The sequence below is a fragment of the Mycteria americana genome, chromosome Z (genome assembly GCF_035582795.1).
Source record: "Mycteria americana isolate JAX WOST 10 ecotype Jacksonville Zoo and Gardens chromosome Z, USCA_MyAme_1.0, whole genome shotgun sequence".
Lineage (NCBI taxonomy): Eukaryota > Metazoa > Chordata > Aves > Ciconiiformes > Ciconiidae > Mycteria > Mycteria americana.
Window position 1 is genome coordinate 48,142,067 of NC_134396.1, and position 18,724 is coordinate 48,160,790.

Sequence of the window (18,724 nt, forward strand, 5' to 3'; positions counted from 1 at the left end):
GTTGCTTGTATAATAGTGAATCCTTGCAGCACATCATTGTTGTAAGTTTTTGGTAGAACCTATGGTTTTGTTCACTGCTTACAGAAGTTCAGCTTCATTTAAAGTAACTCTTTTCTAAATAACCATAGCAGGGATAAATAAGCATGCCACATGCCAAGAGTGGCACAATGTGTTGCTTTAGCTATCTTATAATAAGTATTTTCAGATGGCTTGTAATCGACTCCTAATTCCTTTGCACTTCTCAATACTTTGACTTGCTGATGAATAACACTGGAGGGAGGGAGTTGTGGGTAGGGTGTATGTGTGTGATATGAACGTTTTTGGTGGCCAGCAAGTTTTGTTTCCCTAAGCAAATGGATGGGAGTAAATTATGAAAAAGTTTTAACTAACAGTACAGCACATCCAGTTGTGCCTTCTTGTTTTTCATTGAGTGCCAAAGCTTGCCTGCTAAGTTGATAATTCATGTCCTGGAAAAACAACATTATAATTTTAGTCAGGGTTGCTGGCAGTTAGCATTTTGTTGTTGTTGAGACTTCCTTCTTCCCCTGCTGTGCCCTTCTCCCCAATTTCCTTATCTGGAAAAATCACTAGCAGCAACGAGTCTGTGAATGTCAATTTATTGATGCTTATCTATGTACCCAAAAATACAGTTTCTGAGGTTGTTTTTTGAGGTTCTCTTGTTAGACACAACATTATCTGTGGCCTTTCCAAATTGTCAACCACTTACTCCAAAACACATTTTACCCTAAAGGAGTGTAAAAACCCTAACATTATAAAATGTGTGTACTGAGAAGTTGATTCACTACAATGTTGTCTGAGTAGAGGTCTGTGAGTAGGATCCATTCTATTTCCATTTTGTCCTTCCGTGTTTTTTCCTGTTAGAGATATGGGACCTGTAGAGGCTGGGCCAAAAACTAGTGCTGTAAAAGCTAAATGTCACCGTGTGGACCAGGTTCAATGCAAATGAAGAGTTGCTGCAGCCAGCATTAAGTCCATACAAGAGAAGGAGGTGGGCTTGAAGGCATGACGCTGCCCGCTACCTGATGCACAGTAGCATTTTGCTGTGCCCGCCCACGTAGCATGTTTAGGGGATTCTGGAATTGGATTTTGGCCGTGCAGCTGCCATTGCCGAACTTCAGTCTTCTACCTTGAAGGGTGCAAGGGTGAACAAATCTTTTCCCTTCAAATTTCAGTGAAACTGTCTATTTCTTTGTAATTTCCCTGTTCTCTTGCGGTGGGATTTGATTGAGAGGCGTTGCTTGAGATATTTTCTGATGTGCAAAATTGGGTATTAGCACAGGTGAATGCTGCATCTTTTTTCTAACAAAAGTTGTCCGTCGCATATATGTAGTTCAGCTTTACTAAATTAACCAGAGAGAAGGTAGCAGCTATCCCTTCTTATTCCTTTGAACATTCTTCATTTTGTAGCTTTTCCTTAATTCTCCCAATTTCACATTGTGCATTCCATTCACATTTTGTTTTCCTTCCTGGATGCTGTATTGGATTTTTGTTGTTGTTATTGCATCATTCCTGTGCTGGATGGCCTGAAAACTCAGCTTCCTCTGATTACTTCTCATGTTCGCTGTTGTTTGCAACGTCTCGCTTCTGAATGTAAAGTTAATAAAGAAGTTGGAAGCACTCATTTCTGTGGTGAAGTTGTCCTTTATTAAGATTCGTTGATGACTTTCATACACCCTTTTTTTGGTGTTTAGGAACTGTTTCTAACTGGACCAAAATTCCACCACCACTTTTCAAAAAAGTTGTCATCGTGCTGATAGATGCTTTGAGAGATGACTTTGTGTTTGGATCCAAAGGTAAACAGTTTATGCCATACACTACACAAGTTGTTGAAAAAGGGACATCTTACAGTTTCATTGCTGAAGCGAAGCCACCCACTGTGACTATGCCTCGAATTAAGGTAGGTGGTTTTCTTCCACTTAGGGTTGTTTCATTTGAGAAAGTTTTGAAGGCTGGGTTGTTTCATATACTCGGAGTTGGCATAAGGGGCAGGTTTGCTGTGTTACTGCAATTTGTGGCTGAAAATCACTTCACCATAGTACTGCATGTGATAGAGTCCTGATTTGCCATGGCCCAGAGGTGCTTCCTGCAGGAAAGGTCAGGTCAGGGATCGAGGAAAGTAGAGCGGCTGAGTAAGAGGAAGAGGTGGCAGCTTCCACGTAAGTCACTTTTCCTTCTTTTGTTCCTTTATTTGGTAGCTCTGTGGTGGGAAGATCTGTAAGAATCAGTTAAGGGCGGTTAAGGCCCTAGTGCAGGCTTAAATGATTGACATAATCTTTTCATTTGTAATTACCGGAGGAGAGTAGCCTCTCAGTCCTCAAATTTTCCAGTTGTCTTCTATGCAAGAACATTTTTGTTGGTATTTCTTTGTGTCCTTGTGGCTTCTGATAGGAAATCCAGTGTACTGTAAATTTGTTTTGTCATAGGGATGTTTTTGCAGAGCTTAAAAAGAAAAGGTGTCAAGTTCCAGGTAACTGAAAGATGAATTGTGGCTGTGTCCTCTAAATACTTGATCATCCAGGGTTCTCAGTGATGGATCTGAGTGACATTTCTTGCATTGAAGAAGCCGAGAGAGTGAGCTTTGGTAGGTCAGCTAGAAGGCCAGTGAGAGGGTGAGGGGGAGACAGTCTGGTAACTCTTGATAGGTGGACTTCATTGCATTTTCCAGAAGACTCTTAATTACTGTTTTGAATGTGCTACCATTGTTATTGTTGTGTTAAGTCAGTTTATGTAGGCCTTCTAAACCGTCTTCTGGTGATTTAATGGCCAGTAAATGAAGCAAATTTCAACTGGCATACCAAGTCATTTTGCTGTCCACTAATTAAGACAATATTATTTTTACCTTTCTGTAAAGCATTTATTATCTCTGACACCAGCTAGCACTGTGTTGTGGCAGGTGATGTGATGTGGCATGGCAACTCATGTGTTCTTTTACTTTATTATGTTTCTTTAATGAAAGTATAATTTCTCTGCCCTCTGCTTCATTGCTTCCTCTTACACTAATACTGTCTTCTGAATACTGGGAACTTTTTGGTTTCTGTTAATATGTCTCTTTTCTTATTTTATGTAGGCTTTGATGACGGGTAGCATACCTGGTTTCATTGATGTTATTGTGAACCTCAATTCTCCAGCTCTGTTGGATGACAATCTGATATGGCAGGCAAAAACAGCTGGGAAAAGAATAATCTTTTATGGTGATGATACCTGGGTTAAATTGTTTCCGAAGCATTTTGTGGAATATGATGGAACAACATCCTTTTTTGTGTCAGACTTTACAGAGGTGAGAGGCTTTGTATAATCCCAAGTTAAATGGCATGAGTACAAACACATAGTGGCAACTTCTAAGAATGACTGGGTAAAACTATCCTTATTCTGAAATATGAACCTAGCAATTAAATAGAAATTGGATTTATATGTGTTTTCAGTATTGGCAATGTGGAGCTAAGCATTTCAGTCCCTCATGCATATGCTGTGGGAATTGTTTGGATGATACAGTAACAAACAGTTTGTTACTGTATAACTTTTGTAAACCTATGGTATTCTCACAAAATTTGTTGTGGTAGGAAGTTAGACCACTTGCTTTATTTAAAAATTCCACTATCCATGTTTGCAGTTTGCTATCACATTTATATTAGTATGTGCCATCTTTAAAAGGCCCATTAATGAATAATCTTGTCTCTTAGAGGCATACTTTCTATAGTACTGTATTGCTTTTGTAGTTGCAATATGAATAGTGTTTTAGTATGTTAACAAAGAAGGAGCATAGAAAGTAAATGAAACAAATTGTGAAAATTCTTATTTGGGGCACACTAAAAGAGTAAATGGTTTGGCAATTTTAGTTCATATTTCAAACCTTTATGATTTGTAAAACCTCAGGCTGTTGACCTGCTGCTACTAACGTAAGTATTTTATCATCATGTTTAGGGAAATTAGATAGGTCTAACATGTGAATGTTAGATGCTTTTAATTGGTTACTTTAATAAGACTTGCAGAAGCTTCAACATGGATTGGAAAAATGCAAACGTGCTGCTGGGTCTGCGATTATATGGCTCTCAAGCTCTTTATGCAGTCTTTATGCTTTCTGAATATAGTCCATTAAACAGAAAGCTTTTTATAGATTTTTAGATAGTTATATCCAGAGTCAACAGAGCAGTGTTGCATGTGAAATTTTGTAAGGATTTTTAATATCCAGGGAGAAATATATGCAACTAAATATAGGTTGTCAACCTAAGCAGGAGAACCTGTGAGTTAGGCCCAAAATAGCACTTTTCAAGTAATTTTTCTTTCTTGCTACGTGGTCAGGTCTTTTTCTTACAAGTACAATCTTTTTGTGTTTGCACAGTAGCAAAAATCAAGTTGAAAGAGCAGGAGTGGGTTTTTTCCCCTGTGCTTCCAAGTGCCAAAGAGAGGCTTTTCCCTCTACCTACTTCTTGTGAAATGATAAATCAGGAGTGTGAAGAATGAAAGTGACTGAAAATTTATTGAAACAGTTTTTAAAAGTATCTGTGGAAGCATGGCAACCCATTTTCTCCGTTTGTAATCTAATGCCTCATAACCACAAAAGAGTGAAATGGGGTGAAGAATCTGTTTTGTAAGACAGATTTTTTCACTGCCTGGCATTGAACTAATCAGTATGATTTTTTTTTTCTTTTTCTTTTGCTTGTTAACATTGTGAATGACTGTAATTCTCGTCAACTTCTACAGAATTTTCATGGGTAGTGCAATCTAATTTTTCTGTACTTTTTACAAGAGGGAAATTATTTTTACCTTTTAATTGTTTTCCTTTTATTTCTGAGGTTGATGATAATGTTACCAGGCATTTGGATAGAGTGTTAAAGAGAGACGACTGGGATCTCCTAATACTACATTACCTGGGGTTGGACCATATTGGACATATGACTGGGCCAAATAGCCCATTAGTGGGACCAAAACTTCGTGAAATGGATAACATCCTGAAGAAGATTCATATTTCTCTTCTTTCAAAGGTAATATAGCTCCTTCTTGGATCAATGTCTGTTAGTTGCAGACTAACTTTAAAGTGCTTGCTTGTTTGTGGGTAGTAGCTTGTTTATTCCTAGACCAAAGTGGGTATTCTGTTCATTTCCTCCCCTGGCCATTCCCCAGTTAACAGTATAGTGTAACATTTTTAAGGATTTACTGGCTGACCTTAGTAACATCTGTTAACAGTCTCTTTTGAACAGCTGTGGGAAATAACTCCCCCTTGGTGTGCGGGAAGAGGAGACGAATGCATGCCAAAATTCTCTTATTACTCATGAATTAAAATGGTGATTGATGTGCTTTCTGGTAATGACATTCAGCAGAAGGAATAATGGGCATGTATAGGTAATGGCTCTGATTTCTACAGTTGTGAAGGCATACCTAATTCTTAGATGTTGAAAAGATTCAAATGGAAATGGTGGTTGTAAACAGCATTTTTCTTATGCTAAATGTAGCACATAAATTACCAAATCAAAATATGTTTTTAGATTTGGAAATATAGGATGTCACTTGTCTAAATAGTCTGGATGTTGAAATACCAAGTCCTAATTCCAAGTGGCCTGAAGCTCTTTTCTTGTTTGTTTTTGCCAACTGCAATTGAGAATGGCTGCTCATAAAATTTCAATAGTATTTTTAGACAAATGGATACTATTGTATGAGAAGAGAGGTTAAATCCTGCTTGTGAAAGTTATAATCTCATGAATGTTGCGGTGGTTTTGCCGCAGTTTGTTGTTACGTTTTGCTTTTGCCGACTATATGCAAGCCTTTATGTCAGTTTTAGAATACAGAAATAATAAAAGCACTTTACTTTTGGGTACAACAGGTACTGGTAATAACTAGAGATGACAAAAAGCTGCTTTGTTGTTGAATGACAATATTTATTTTCCACTGTCTTTGATTCGTTAGCTCAAAATTGTTGTACAGGCCTCACTTATGTTTCTGTTTCTCTTTCTTCAGAAAAATAAACATCATTTGACATCAGTCATGTCAGATTTCTACCCCAAAAGCACTTGAGAGACTAGAGACTATTAGAAATAGGATTATCTTTTTTATATTAAATTTCTATTATATTAATATTTACAATATTAATAATTTAGCATTTGTATTAACTCAATGAAGCTGAAGAAATGGAGGGGGGGGAATACTTCTCTGTTAATGCTACTGCTCCTGGACTCCTGATTTTCTTCCTACGATATGATGACCTTTATTTAATCCTTCAGTCAGTTTCTTGTGACTCTCTAAATGAGGGGCTTTTTTAAAGCTTTTTTGTGTTTTTTTAACATATTGACAAGTATGTTAGATACGTATGTGTGCCTTAACTGTTAAAAATGAATATTACTGCATAACGCTTAGCTGCAGACTGAGATCTTTTGTAATCTGCTCCAGATGTTGTGAGCCAATTTAAAAAACAGAATTTATTTTGACAAATATGCATGTGTGAAAATGGTAAAGATAGTGAAGCGTTATATATACGCATCTTGTTTGTACAGTAATGTAAATTTATTTCTGTGACTTGCAGGAAGAAGCTTTTTTGCCCAATTTGCTAGTTGTTTGTGGGGATCATGGGATGTCTGAAACAGGTAGTCATGGTGGTTCTTCAGAAGGAGAAGTGCACACACCACTGCTGTTTATCAGCTCTGCTTTTGAAAAGAGAAGTGGTAAGGATCAAAGAAGCTTGAACTTTTTTAGAACACATTGCCATCTCTAATTTATATTACCTCTAGAATTCTTCCTGAAAAGTGCTGTGGTTTGTTCTACAGATATCTGGCAAGGCCCATTCTGTGTGACCTAAAACTCTGGATTTAGCCAGAGTTTGCATCTGTGTCATGGTGAAACCATGACTTAAGCTTTGTAACCACTGAGAGAATTGGTTATTTCTCAGGTGATTTCTCAGCTTTTACAGCACTGTCCTACTTGAGTGTTGAGAGCTAATATCTGTTGTCAGGATCCTGGGATACTTGTAAATGGATAAGATTAGAAGTAAAATCCTATTTGAAGTGAGTTTTAAGTTTTGTCTTTCTTGGCCAGAATATTTCGCTGGCCTCCATTCTTCCCTCTCAAACAGCCAGGATAGAGGAATAAATGAGAATTTCTCATGCTGAGAGTAACAGGAAAGAGGAAGGATTGCTCTTGTGAAGGGGTGAGAGATGACAGCAGTGAAAACATCACTATTGATTGCTAAGCATTAAGGAAAGAATATGGAGCATGAGTGTATTTACTGTATTGGCCAGGCAGTTAATTTTAAATAATTGATGTGAGTTTAGCTGTTTCTGAAACTCATTTTCTACTTGTATAATATAGCTTAAGGTAAGAGGCAACAAGGGAATGGTGTGGTAGAGAATCTTTAGAGTAGAGCCTTGCTTAAATAAACTTCTTGACTGGGTGAATCGGTGAAATACCAGGAGTGAATATTTTCTTCAAAATAATACTTCCGTCTGCCTTTCATTCTGCCTCTTGCTCATTTCCATCCAACTTCCTCGCTTTTAAAGCCTGTTTGCAGAACCTTGCCTTGTTTATCCTGCTAGAGGTTCCTGCAGCACAGTGGAAGTACATTTATCTGTCTGTCATTTATAAAGCTGTTATCGAGCTGCAATAGAAAGCATTGCTTGAGGAGTCATTGAACTCTTTTCATATGTAAAAAGAAAACAAAGTCAAGAGTTGACCAAAGCTCTTACGTAAGTTTTTGCTTTACAAATTTCACTGATGTGTGTTGACAGCCAGGCCACATGAGTGTAGATTCTGTAAATGCAATCTCTTGTTCATTAGGATTAGTTTCTCTTAGGTTTAAACTGAACATGCAGTTTTTACAATACAGTGAAATATATCTATTCACCTGTCTTTTGGGATCGAGTTTGTGATTACTAATGATGCCCACGTAAATATCCAGCAGCTTGCTTCTCATTGCTACAGTAATCAGAATTCTAGTGGCTGCTCCTTATGATCCTACTGTAAACAAAATGTACTGTGGTTAATTTGGTAGACCTCAAAATAGTAATCCTGTGGGCTTTTGCATTTAGTATGCTGTCAGAATATTATTTGTGTAGCCTTCTACAGAGATGTGTCACCCATGATTGGCTAAATGCATTTGGTAGTTTGGCTTATTTTACCCAGTTAAGAACTTGCCTTTAAAGATGAAATCTGAAAACTGCTGACATACAGGCACTCATGCAAAGAGGCTTTAGGGATTATAGATGGCATTCTGTACAAGTATGGGATTAATCAGAGTTAGATGAGAAATGAGAGAAGTTCTAATGCTCTTAAAGGGAGCCTTGAGAGTAATAAACACTGTATATAGAATTCTTTCTGTACTGTACTTAAGTCAAAACACTCCATGTCTGGAGTTACAAAGACGATGAAGTAAAAGCATAATAGAAAAGCACTGTTACGTAACTAGTAAAGCACACAAACAATTGGCAAGACAATCTTAAACAAAAGGTTACTTATGTTAGTGAAATCATTCATGTGTGTAGATGTCTGTGGGAATAAAGGCTAATCCTGATAACTGCATTAAGGTAGTGGTATCCTGCACAGAACCCTTTAAAAATCACTGGGTTTGCCTTCATGGAGCCATGGATTTGGGCCTCAACATTCTTTACCTGACCTCTAACTCTGTTTGCCTAGCAACCTGATATTAATTAAATGTTGACCTGTTGTAATTATATTGAGAAGCTTCTAGAATGCTGTCAGCATTATTTTAGATTCTCATTCTTCAGTCATGCATTAAATTAGTCTACTGTAGTGTTTTCTATTCTTTCTAATGTAAAAGTTATCAAACCCTCTTAGGATGTAGGCTGCAACTTGCTATTAAGGTGATCTCCTGAACCATCTCTTTTCTCACTTGTATAACATTCATGCTGTGTTACAGTAGTTGCTGGCACTGAAGAGTGATACTTGCTGAGAATTGAATAAATTTTGGTTTTACAACAGCAGAGGACAGCAGCTGAAAAAGATCACTCAGCTCTCTGTAGATCACTTGAAATAGCTGATCTAACACCAATGAAAAAATCTTGAAACTAACAAGATGCCAGCTGTCTCTGGAGAAATAGAATGGGCCTGTTATTCAAATACTTTTTTTCCTCTCTCTTTTTTTTCTTTTTCCTTTTTTTGTTGATTCTAGGTCCCCTAACCCAACCTGAACTTGTGCAACAAACTGATTTAGCTAGCACACTGGCAGTAGGTCTTGGTCTACCAATTTCAAGAAACAGTGTTGGGAACCTTATATTGCCAGTTGTGGGAGGCAAGACAATGAGAGAACAACTACGTTTTGTGCACTTGAATGGGTTCCAGCTTAGCAGACTGCTGCAAGAGAATACACCTGCATATGAAAAAGGTAAATCAGCTAAAAAAAAAAAAAGTTACATATGCAAAAGGAGATTGTTTATAACACAGTTTGGGCTTTTAGGTTCAGGAGTATAGCATGGCACTGCAAATTAGCCATTCAGTTGAGAGCAGTGTTCAGAGAAATGATACTGAGTTCAGTCCTTACTGTAACCTACTCTGGCACACTGCCTCTGAATAAAGTTTTTTTAATGACCAGTACTAATGCTAGTAGGCAAAAGAGCAGAAATAATGATGAAAGAGTAAGATTAAAGTAAAACTGCCAGTGTAGTTAAATCTCAGTGGTTTAATGTCTGCTATTTGTGAGGTATCCTACATAGGGCACTGGTTCTGAGCTATTTGGAGGAATAGCGCAATGGAGTGAATATTCTAGTTTAAATAAAAATATGCTCCACGTAAAGCTGGGAAATAATTTAGGGCAAGTTATCTTTTTATTTCATTCTTAAGTATGAATTTACTTGGAGTGAGAATGTAGAGAACTGCAAAGCTGTGTATTAAAAATACACATAGGTGTGCATATGTATGCGTGTGTGTATTTAGAGGAAAGAATAAAAAACAAGTGGAAAAAATAAACAAAACCTAGCAAAATGTAGTATTTCGTTAGGAAGCATGATGCAAATTGCAGTATAAGTAAGCAAGTTAGTATGATAGTTATGTGAAAAAAAATTGAGTTGGAAGATGAAGGCAAATATTTTACCATGGACATTAGAAGGTGGTGTTGTCTTAAAGTGACTATGAAGCTTGAAGTCCTTGTCACTGGATTTATAATCTGTTGAATCATTAAAATAACTGGATGAGAATGCAGAGCTGTGTTACAGCTATGAATAATTAAAGTGGGTAACAACGTAAAGTTTAGCAAGATGATCACTGTAGGTCAAGAATTAATTATCTTTCAACATTACAGCTTCTAATCATAATTAAACCCTGTCCGGGAGTCTAACAAAACAAATGCCGCTTATGGTAGCAACATGTCAATAGCAGGACCCATGCTCCATCTATTCTGATATTTTTTTCTGCAGAGATTTCCTCATTTAACCTATTTGTGTCAAGTGAGGAAACTTGCTGTGCTGGTAGAGTTCAGGATATGGCTGTGTTACTGAAAATTCCAACACAAAGCTGCATCTGACAGTATTTCTTCAAGCACTGGTGAAACAGACTGAACTTTCTACCAGCTTCTGGTTTATATCTTCACTTTCATTTTATTGTTGTCCAGGAACAGCTTAATTGCAACTTGTAGCTTTCATCTGAGAAATGAAATCAAAATTGCTGAGGATGGTAATGTGAGAAATTTTTATGCTACTTGCTTGTGACTGCAAACTGCTATTAGAGGTGCTACCCTACTAGAAAGGGATTGGCGGGCAAAGCATCCATGATGAGCTTCTCTCCTTTCAGTAATGGAGAGTCTCAGTAACATGGAACTAGATCAAAGTCATGGTAGCTTTTTTTTACAGAGTCTTAAGGTGAATTCTCCCTGTTGTTGTAAACTTCTTAGAGGGTCTTGTAAACTTCTTAGAGTGTCCTAGATGTGCAAGCCTGTAGCTTAATGCTTTGGTCAGGACGATTAAGATTGGCAGGGAAAAGAGTTGTGCTGTTTGTTTAGTGTTGTTTGATTGATGTGGATACTTCAGGCCCTAGAAATACTAAAGAAAATGTCACTAACTCAGTGACTAATGCTGCATGTAGTTTAAAAGCATACACGAATGGCCCTTTATTTGGGTGGCTTCTAAGAGAAGATAAATACCATCCCACCTATCCCACTACAGGCACATACACATGTATACGTATCTGTTGTGATTCCTATAGGAAAGGGATTATCTTGCAAAGAAGTCATTATATTCAGTAATCCGATTCATCTTCAAGAAGGATGCCCATTTTTAAAAAGGGTAAAAAGGAGGACCCTGGGAACTACTGACCAGTCAGCCTCACCTCTGTGCCTGGGAAGATCGTGGAACGGATCCTCTTGGAAGACATGTCAAAACACATGGAAGACAGAGAGGTGATTAGACACGGCCACCATTGCACCACCAAGGGCAAATTGTGCCTGACTAATCTAGTGGTCTTCTATGATGGAGTAACTGCATCAGTGGACAAGAGAAAAGCTATGGATATCATCTACCTAGACTTCTGTAAGGCCTTTGATATGGCCTCCCCCAACATTCTTGCTGCTGTATTAGAGAGATATGGGTTTGACGAATGGACTTTTAGATGAATAAGAAATTGGCTGGATGGCCATGTCCAAGAGTTATAGCCAATGGCTCATTGTTCAAGTGGAAACCAGTAATGAGTGGTGATCTAGTGAAAGATGTCCCTGCCCATTGTGGCAGGGGTGGACTAGATGATCTTTAAAGGTACCTTCCCTTCCAACCCGAACCATTCTATGGTTCTATGATTGTAAGTTGGGAAGGTGAGGAGGGAGAGTTGTCCTTTATCTGAGAGAGCAGTGGGAGTGCACAGAGCTCTGCCTGGGCGTGGATGATGAAACAGTTGAGAACTTCTGTGTCAGGATTAGTGGACAGACCAACATGGGCAATATTATTATGGGTGTCTGCTACAGATAGTCTGATTGAGAAGAATTAGTAGGTCTTCAGACAACTTGAGGAAGCCCTATGTTCACCACTTGTGGTGCTCATATGGCGCTTCAGCCATCCTGTTGCAGTTCAGGCTAGATAACTGGACGGTGAGGTGGACTGAAAAGTGGCTCAGCTGCTGGCCTCGCATGGTTGTGATCAGCAGCACAAAGTCCACCTGGAGGCCGATCGCTAGTCATCAACCCCAGGGCTTGACACAGGCCAATACTGTTTAACATCTTCATTAGTGACCTGGGTGATGGGGCAGAGTGCCCCCTCAGCCAGACTGCACACAATACAAAACTGGGAGGAGTGGTTGATACCGTAGGTGGGTGTGCTGCCATTCAGAGGCACCTTGACAGGCTGGAGAAATGGGCTGACAACCTCTTAAGATCCAGGAAAGGGACATGCCGAATCCTACACCTGGGAAGAAATAATCCCTTGCACCAGTGCAGACTGGGGACTGACTGACTGGAAAGCAGCTTGGTGGAGGAGAACAAGGGGTCCTTGGGGACACCAAGTTGAACATCAGCCAGCAGTACACCCTTGTGGAAGGAAGGCCAACAGCATCCAAGGCTGCATTAGGAGGACAGTCATCAGCAGGTCAATCCTTCCTCTTTCCTCAGCTGTGATGAGGAAAGGACCCCACAGGATGAGGACGAGGACCCCACATCTGGGGTCCTGCGTCCAATTCTGGGCTCCCCAGTACAAGAAAGGCATAGATATAATGTAGTGAGTGCAGCTAATGGCCATGAAGGTGATGAAGGGATTGGAACGTCTGTTGTTCAAAAGGAGGCTGAGGGTGATAGGACTGTTCAGCTTGGATAGGAGAAGAGTTAGTAGGGATCTTAGCAGTGTAGGTAGTACATGATGGGAGGGAATAAAGAAGATTGAACCAGGGTCTACTTGGTGGTGCCCAGTGAATAGAGAGGAGGCAGTGGGCATAAACTGATATACAGGAAATTTTGTTTAAATGAAATAAAACTTTTTTTATGTAAGGGTTGTCAAACACTGGAATGAGTTGCCCAGAGGTTGTGGAGTCTCCATACCTGGAGACATTCAAGACCTGACTGGACACAGTTCTGAGCAATCTGCCCTAGCTCGCCCTGCTCTGAGCCTTTGGTTTTTATTTGTTGACCATCTGGACACTTATCAGAGTTCTGCTGACAAGTCTTGGGCCATACCATTTCTGAATTCCACAGATAAGGTGTGCTGCCAGTTTTTTGAGGGAAAGAAAACCCGGAAGATAACCCACTTAGACATTGCACTTGCTTTTGCTGCTGCAGGTTCGAGCTTTCCAATGTAGATTCTCGGCTAGTAACGGCTGGTGGATCATAACATTTCAGTTGAATGCTAAGAGAAATGCCTGTGACTGGAGCTTCAGCTTAAAGTGAAAGATACTTGCAGGGATAGCCTAAGCCTTGCTGCCTTTTTTTTAAGAATTATTATTATTTTCAACTCTTCAGCTCAAAAAGAATAGGTTCTTCTGAAGGGGAAAACATGGAATTCTTGTGGAGAGTGTTGTAATTTGCAGCACAGAGATAGGGTACCAGCTAATAGTACCTGGAATATGATGACTGAGTCACGGTAAGAAAAGATTCATCCATTGTAAGCGATAACATAATGTATACACTCATTTTTGGTGCAATGTTCGTTTCCTTTTTAATGCAAAAAGATGAAGTCAGATGTCAGTTGAGATGAATCACAGTCAGATGGGAAGGCAGAATGACCTTTACATGCTGTTTCATGAAGATGCTATGGAGTGTCTGGATTCAGCCACTCCAGTGTTAAGAACAAACTGGCACAATACAAAAAAATATCTTTGTCTTCAAGTGTGTTTTAAGTATACCTGTTAATAAAGAGCACAACGGAGGCAGCTCAATAACTTTTTTTCTCCCTCCCCCCCCCAATGTTTGTTCATACAAACATGCATTTTCAAACCAAGAGGTGGTACAGCATTTCATGGGACTTGGGTTTTGATTTGTTGAGGTACAAAGGAACCCTTATGGTTAAACCTATCTTCAGGTAAATTAAATTTTAAATGAGAAACTTGAAGCTCGACTAAGGGCTTGATTATTTTGAAAAAGACTTTTTGAAACATACTAATAAATGGTAACATGAGGCATTAGGTTTTCTTTTGATAGAGAGGGACACATGCAGCTAAAAAAAAGGTCTGGAAAAGGAGAGTAAAAACAGCTGGCAAAAATGAAGAGGCTGAAAAGAGAAGTATCTAGAAACACACTTTGGGTTTCTGAGCGAGTTTATACCTCAGTGTAAGGTAGGCAGCTGTAGGTATCTAGTAATGCTTCCCTCATGTTCTGAACTTCTGAACGTTTGTCTGCATGATGAACTAGGATTGTTTCTTTGAGAGGCACTTCATAGTGGAATGAAGAGTCATGCTTGAGAGCAAGTTGGATGTTGTTATTAAAATGAGTGTCCACATTTCAATTTGGAACTAATTCTGAACTTGTACCAGGTGCACGTGTTGATTGTAATAAGTTGCTTGTTACTGGGAGATTTACTGATATACTGAAACTGGAGATACACTGAAACTGGAGAAGTCACTTTCACATTGTCCATTTGTTTTCTTATGTTTATAATTTTTTTTAAATGGTTGCTGCCTGTGACTGCAACTAAGTGAAATTGTTATCAAACGGATGCTTGGGAAACATAGCCATTTGCTTGTGATAACGTTGGAGGGAGGCTGAAGCAGAAAATGCTAATGTAATACTGTGCAAGTAAACCATTGCCAGTTCTTTGGGAAACCTGTAACTGGGCAAGCTCACTTTGGATTTTGCCTCAAGTTTAACTTGTGAGTATCCCATGCAGAAGTGACTTGCAAATGTTACCCAAATGCTTCTCCAACAACCCAGAGTCTATGACCCTTCTCATTTTGTACTTACTGCATACAAATGTGCTATTGAACAGATATTATTGGACTTCTCAAAGGAAATTTTGTAACTGTGGTCCTTTATTCCTTTCTGCAGGATCTTTAAATCATTCACTTAATATATATCGGAGATATAAATGTTGGTTTGACTACAACAGTCATCTTTCATAACATGGACAGAATGGGTTTGTTGGGCAGTAGCATAGAAAAAGGTAGATAAAAGTGAAATACAAATGCTAAAAGGAATGAAGAGGGAGATGGGGCAAAAAGCATGAAGGGAGCAGAACAGCAGCAGAAGATGTGGAGAGAATTTATTTAGATTTTGAAATACAACTTGAACTCGTTTCAATGTTCTGTTTAATGAAATAGTGTCGTGTCAAATCTCAGTTTGATTAAAGCTTATTTTAGCTGATCCTTTCTGGATTTCCTGAAAAGTATGAATATTTAACTCTTATTTCAAATATACTGGAAGAGGAACTTTCTAGGGAATTCACTGTTCAAAGAACTACGGTAGCAAAATGAAAGTCTCCATGTGCACTGGCAGCTACCTTGTTGTACAAATGTTTGCTACTGGCTGAACTGTACTTTCTAGGAGATGCCTGCAAGCCTCCTGCGTAGTAGGATCAGCATGCTTTGGAGTCTGTTAGAAGTCTTGGGAGACTAGACTGGACATTCCGAGTTAAACATTGCTTTCTAAAAGTCTCACTTTGAATTCAGCCTGTAGTAGATCACAAAGTGTCTTGTAGTGATAAGAAACTTGCAAATAGTAAGCACAATTCTTGCATAACTGTACAAGAATTGTGAACAGAAATACTTCATTCTTCTTCTTTCACTTGAAATAAAATTAAAAATGTTTCTGAGTTTAATAATGCACATTTGCTGAAAAGGCTTAACAAAGAACGTGTTGGTTTTTTCCAAGTCTGATACACTGTTGATCTACCAGGAGTAAAAACAAGCCATAATTTATGTCTTTGTGACACCAAACTTACTTCAGTCATTCCTTTAACCCTTGTCATCTGAAACTGTGTAAGGATTGCAAGATGGGAAGATAATGACAGGCTCCTTATATAAAAATTTCCAAATTGGCCTTTTTGCCCTTAAGTTGTCATTAACTTTCAAGTGAAATTGCAGGGAAATACCAAGGAGTATTAATGTGAAGTGAAACCAAACATTTATTTCTTGCAAAAAATAGTTATATGTGAATATTCACACATAGCATAATGTCCAGTGAGATACAAGTTTCTGAAAGTTATGCTCTTCCTTTCCTTGTGGATTGAATTTATGTTGCAATTACATACTATACTCAATGACCAGTATTTTAAACATCATATGGCATGTTGGAGTATGGGGTGATGCACCTATAAAATGAAGAGGGAAAATATGTCTTAAGTGCTTTGAGGAACAACACTGTTTTCCACATTTACAATAAAACACAGAAACTGACCTAATTGTTCTATTTTAAATAAATGCTTCTTGAAATTAAGCTTACATGAAGTGAATAGAATGCTCTTCAGTTGCACGTAGGACCCACACTAATAATTTCGGCAGAAATTCTTTTAATTTTTTTCACCTTTGTGCTTGTAGTGAGTGTTTACATTTTTTTTTCATGTGTGAACAAAATGATGCTCATCTGTTTTTGCCTGCAGAATCTGGTTATTGTCGCTGCTGAATATATCTTTTTGGGAAGTAAAAAGGCTATCAAGACTCAGCTTTTTGTGCTGCAGCTTTTTGTGTAAATGTTTAGTAATGGGAAAGTTGATGATGAAAATCAACAGTAGTTGATGGGAGAATAAGATAGTAGAGTACTATCATATGCCCTTTGAATCAACTTGAATCATTGTCTCTCCGCACCTACCCTTTGGTGTGTATTAACCAGAACAGTTGGTGTAAAGTAAGAATTCCGTGGAATAACCAGTGAGGGGAAATACATGTAGGAGAAAAGCTATTGCTGCAAAAGCTGTACTTGCAAAGGACTTCTAAAATGTATTATTAGGCTGTTTGCTTCTTTCCTGTGTCTCCTGTGTCCTCACTCAAGCTTTTAATTTAAAGAGAATAGAGTAATGCAGACATGTTTCTACAGTAGAAGAGAGGGAAAAAAAAGAAACTGTGATGTCTCTGTACCTATATTAGAAAGCATACTGACATTAAAACCTGAACCTACAGAATTCAGTGGTTCCTTATTTATGAAATATAAAGAGCTGATTTAAAATTAATTCCTTCAGGGACACAGTGTAGTGCTAGTCTTGTCCTCATCCCCAGTTCTGAAAGCAGACCACAGTCTTCATATGTGTCGTCAGTGTTCACCTGCAGTCCCGCTTACACATGTATTTGTCAGAAGACTTAATCAAAACTGCATTTCTACAAGAAAATATTACCTAGGTATAGACAACAGATCTGTGTCCTGGAGGTTGGGTTTTTTTCCTGAGTTTTTCTTAATGTATTATTTGTTTGGCTTTGATTTGTTTTTTGTTTATTTTTCTTCAGGTCAGAATTTTTTTAGATGTAGATAGGCCATCATGAAATCACTTTCTGCCACAAGAGTCTTGCTTCTATAGGTTGGTGGCAGCATCAGGTTTTCTCTTTTTTAATCAAGTTAGACTGCGAGCCATTCTTAGACTATGATAGAATTACTAAGTTCCTCTGCTGAGGATTGCTTTACACCAGCTTCATAGTCCAAATGCTTGAAGCCAAACTGTGCACTTCAGCTGTTAACTTTTCTATTACTGCTTCAAAATCTCACATCCTGTGTGTTTAACTTTGTGTTACCAACTGATTCTCATTAGCTTTGCAGCAAAATCAAGGTCCCTAATATGGTGTGTGTGTCCTTTGATGTTTCCTCCAGAGATCAGCTATTTGATCGTTTCCCACTTGGCTTGTACAATATGGCCTGGATAATGAGTGGCTCCACTGGAAGACATCACTTTTTTCAGGATTTAAAGAATTTGAATAAGTTTGTCCTGGAAACCTTTTGTAAGAGTAAATGGATGTTTTAATATGTTTGACACTTTTAGAGGTCTTGACATTTTATCAGGTTAGGGATTAATTGCTTTTATTCTGAGTAACTGGCTCATTATGGCCTTGCTGCAGGACGATAATGTAACTTTCTAGGTGTGAAAAAAGTTTCAACCCCCACAGCAATTTTTTTTTTATACTGTACAAGCAAATATAAAAATATGATCACATCTCTAATTAATCCTCCTTTGTTCATGGATCCTCTTACCCCTTTTCTTTTTTCTTTTTTTTTTTCTTTTTCCTCTCCTTAGATCCTGGATACGAACATTTTAAGATAGCAGAAAAGTCCCATGGTAATTGGATCAAACTGTATTTAGAGGGGAATAACTCAGAAATACTCTTAAATCTTGGCAAAAAGGTCCTGAAGCAATATTTGGAGGCCCTGAAGACTCTGAGTTCTTCACTAAGCAAACAAGTGGCACAATATGACATGTACTCGATGATGGTGGGGACTGTGATCATTATGGAGGTACAAAAATACATCTTTCTGTGAAAAGGCTCAGTGCACAAACATAAAAGTTTCTGGTTTTTGACTACTTAGTGCATACTCTTACTGGTCTTTAGAATTACTGAGTATGAGCTGTCAGAGTTGGCTGACTTTCTGCTTGGATGAGGTTAATATTCTTTTTAAAGTATAACTGAACCTTTAAAATGATTCAAGAGAGCTTTTGATATAAGCTACTTAAGTTTTGGTGTAACTAGTTACAGTAAATATGCAGATGTGCTACAACTTAAATTACTCCCATATTAGTTAGCCTTCTACTTTATGAGTAGCCTTACGGCATTTAAGAAAAAAAAAAAAAGGTCTGGCAAGTAAGTTCCTACTTGTTCCTCTTTATCTAACAGTGAGTGTAGCTGCTCAGAACAGGCAATACCTTGTGTGGGCAATTTTCACAATTCC

The 18,724-nt window shown here is 38.3% G+C and overlaps 1 protein-coding gene across 4 annotated transcripts in view; it reads left to right on the top strand.

Annotated features, from left to right (window-relative positions):
- PIGG (phosphatidylinositol glycan anchor biosynthesis class G (EMM blood group)) overlaps positions 1-18,724 on the top strand; it is a 101,039-nt gene that overhangs the window by 2,090 nt on the left and 80,225 nt on the right. For all 4 annotated transcript variants that reach the window (XM_075526810.1, XM_075526812.1, XM_075526813.1 and 1 more), the window contains exons 2-7: positions 1,713-1,918; positions 3,089-3,298; positions 4,815-5,003; positions 6,536-6,674; positions 9,134-9,346; positions 18,075-18,292. In XM_075526810.1, coding sequence (XP_075382925.1) covers positions 1,713-1,918; positions 3,089-3,298; positions 4,815-5,003; positions 6,536-6,674; positions 9,134-9,346; positions 18,075-18,292 — 1,175 coding nt within the window. The remainder of the gene's footprint in view (positions 1-1,712; positions 1,919-3,088; positions 3,299-4,814; positions 5,004-6,535; positions 6,675-9,133; positions 9,347-18,074; positions 18,293-18,724) is intronic.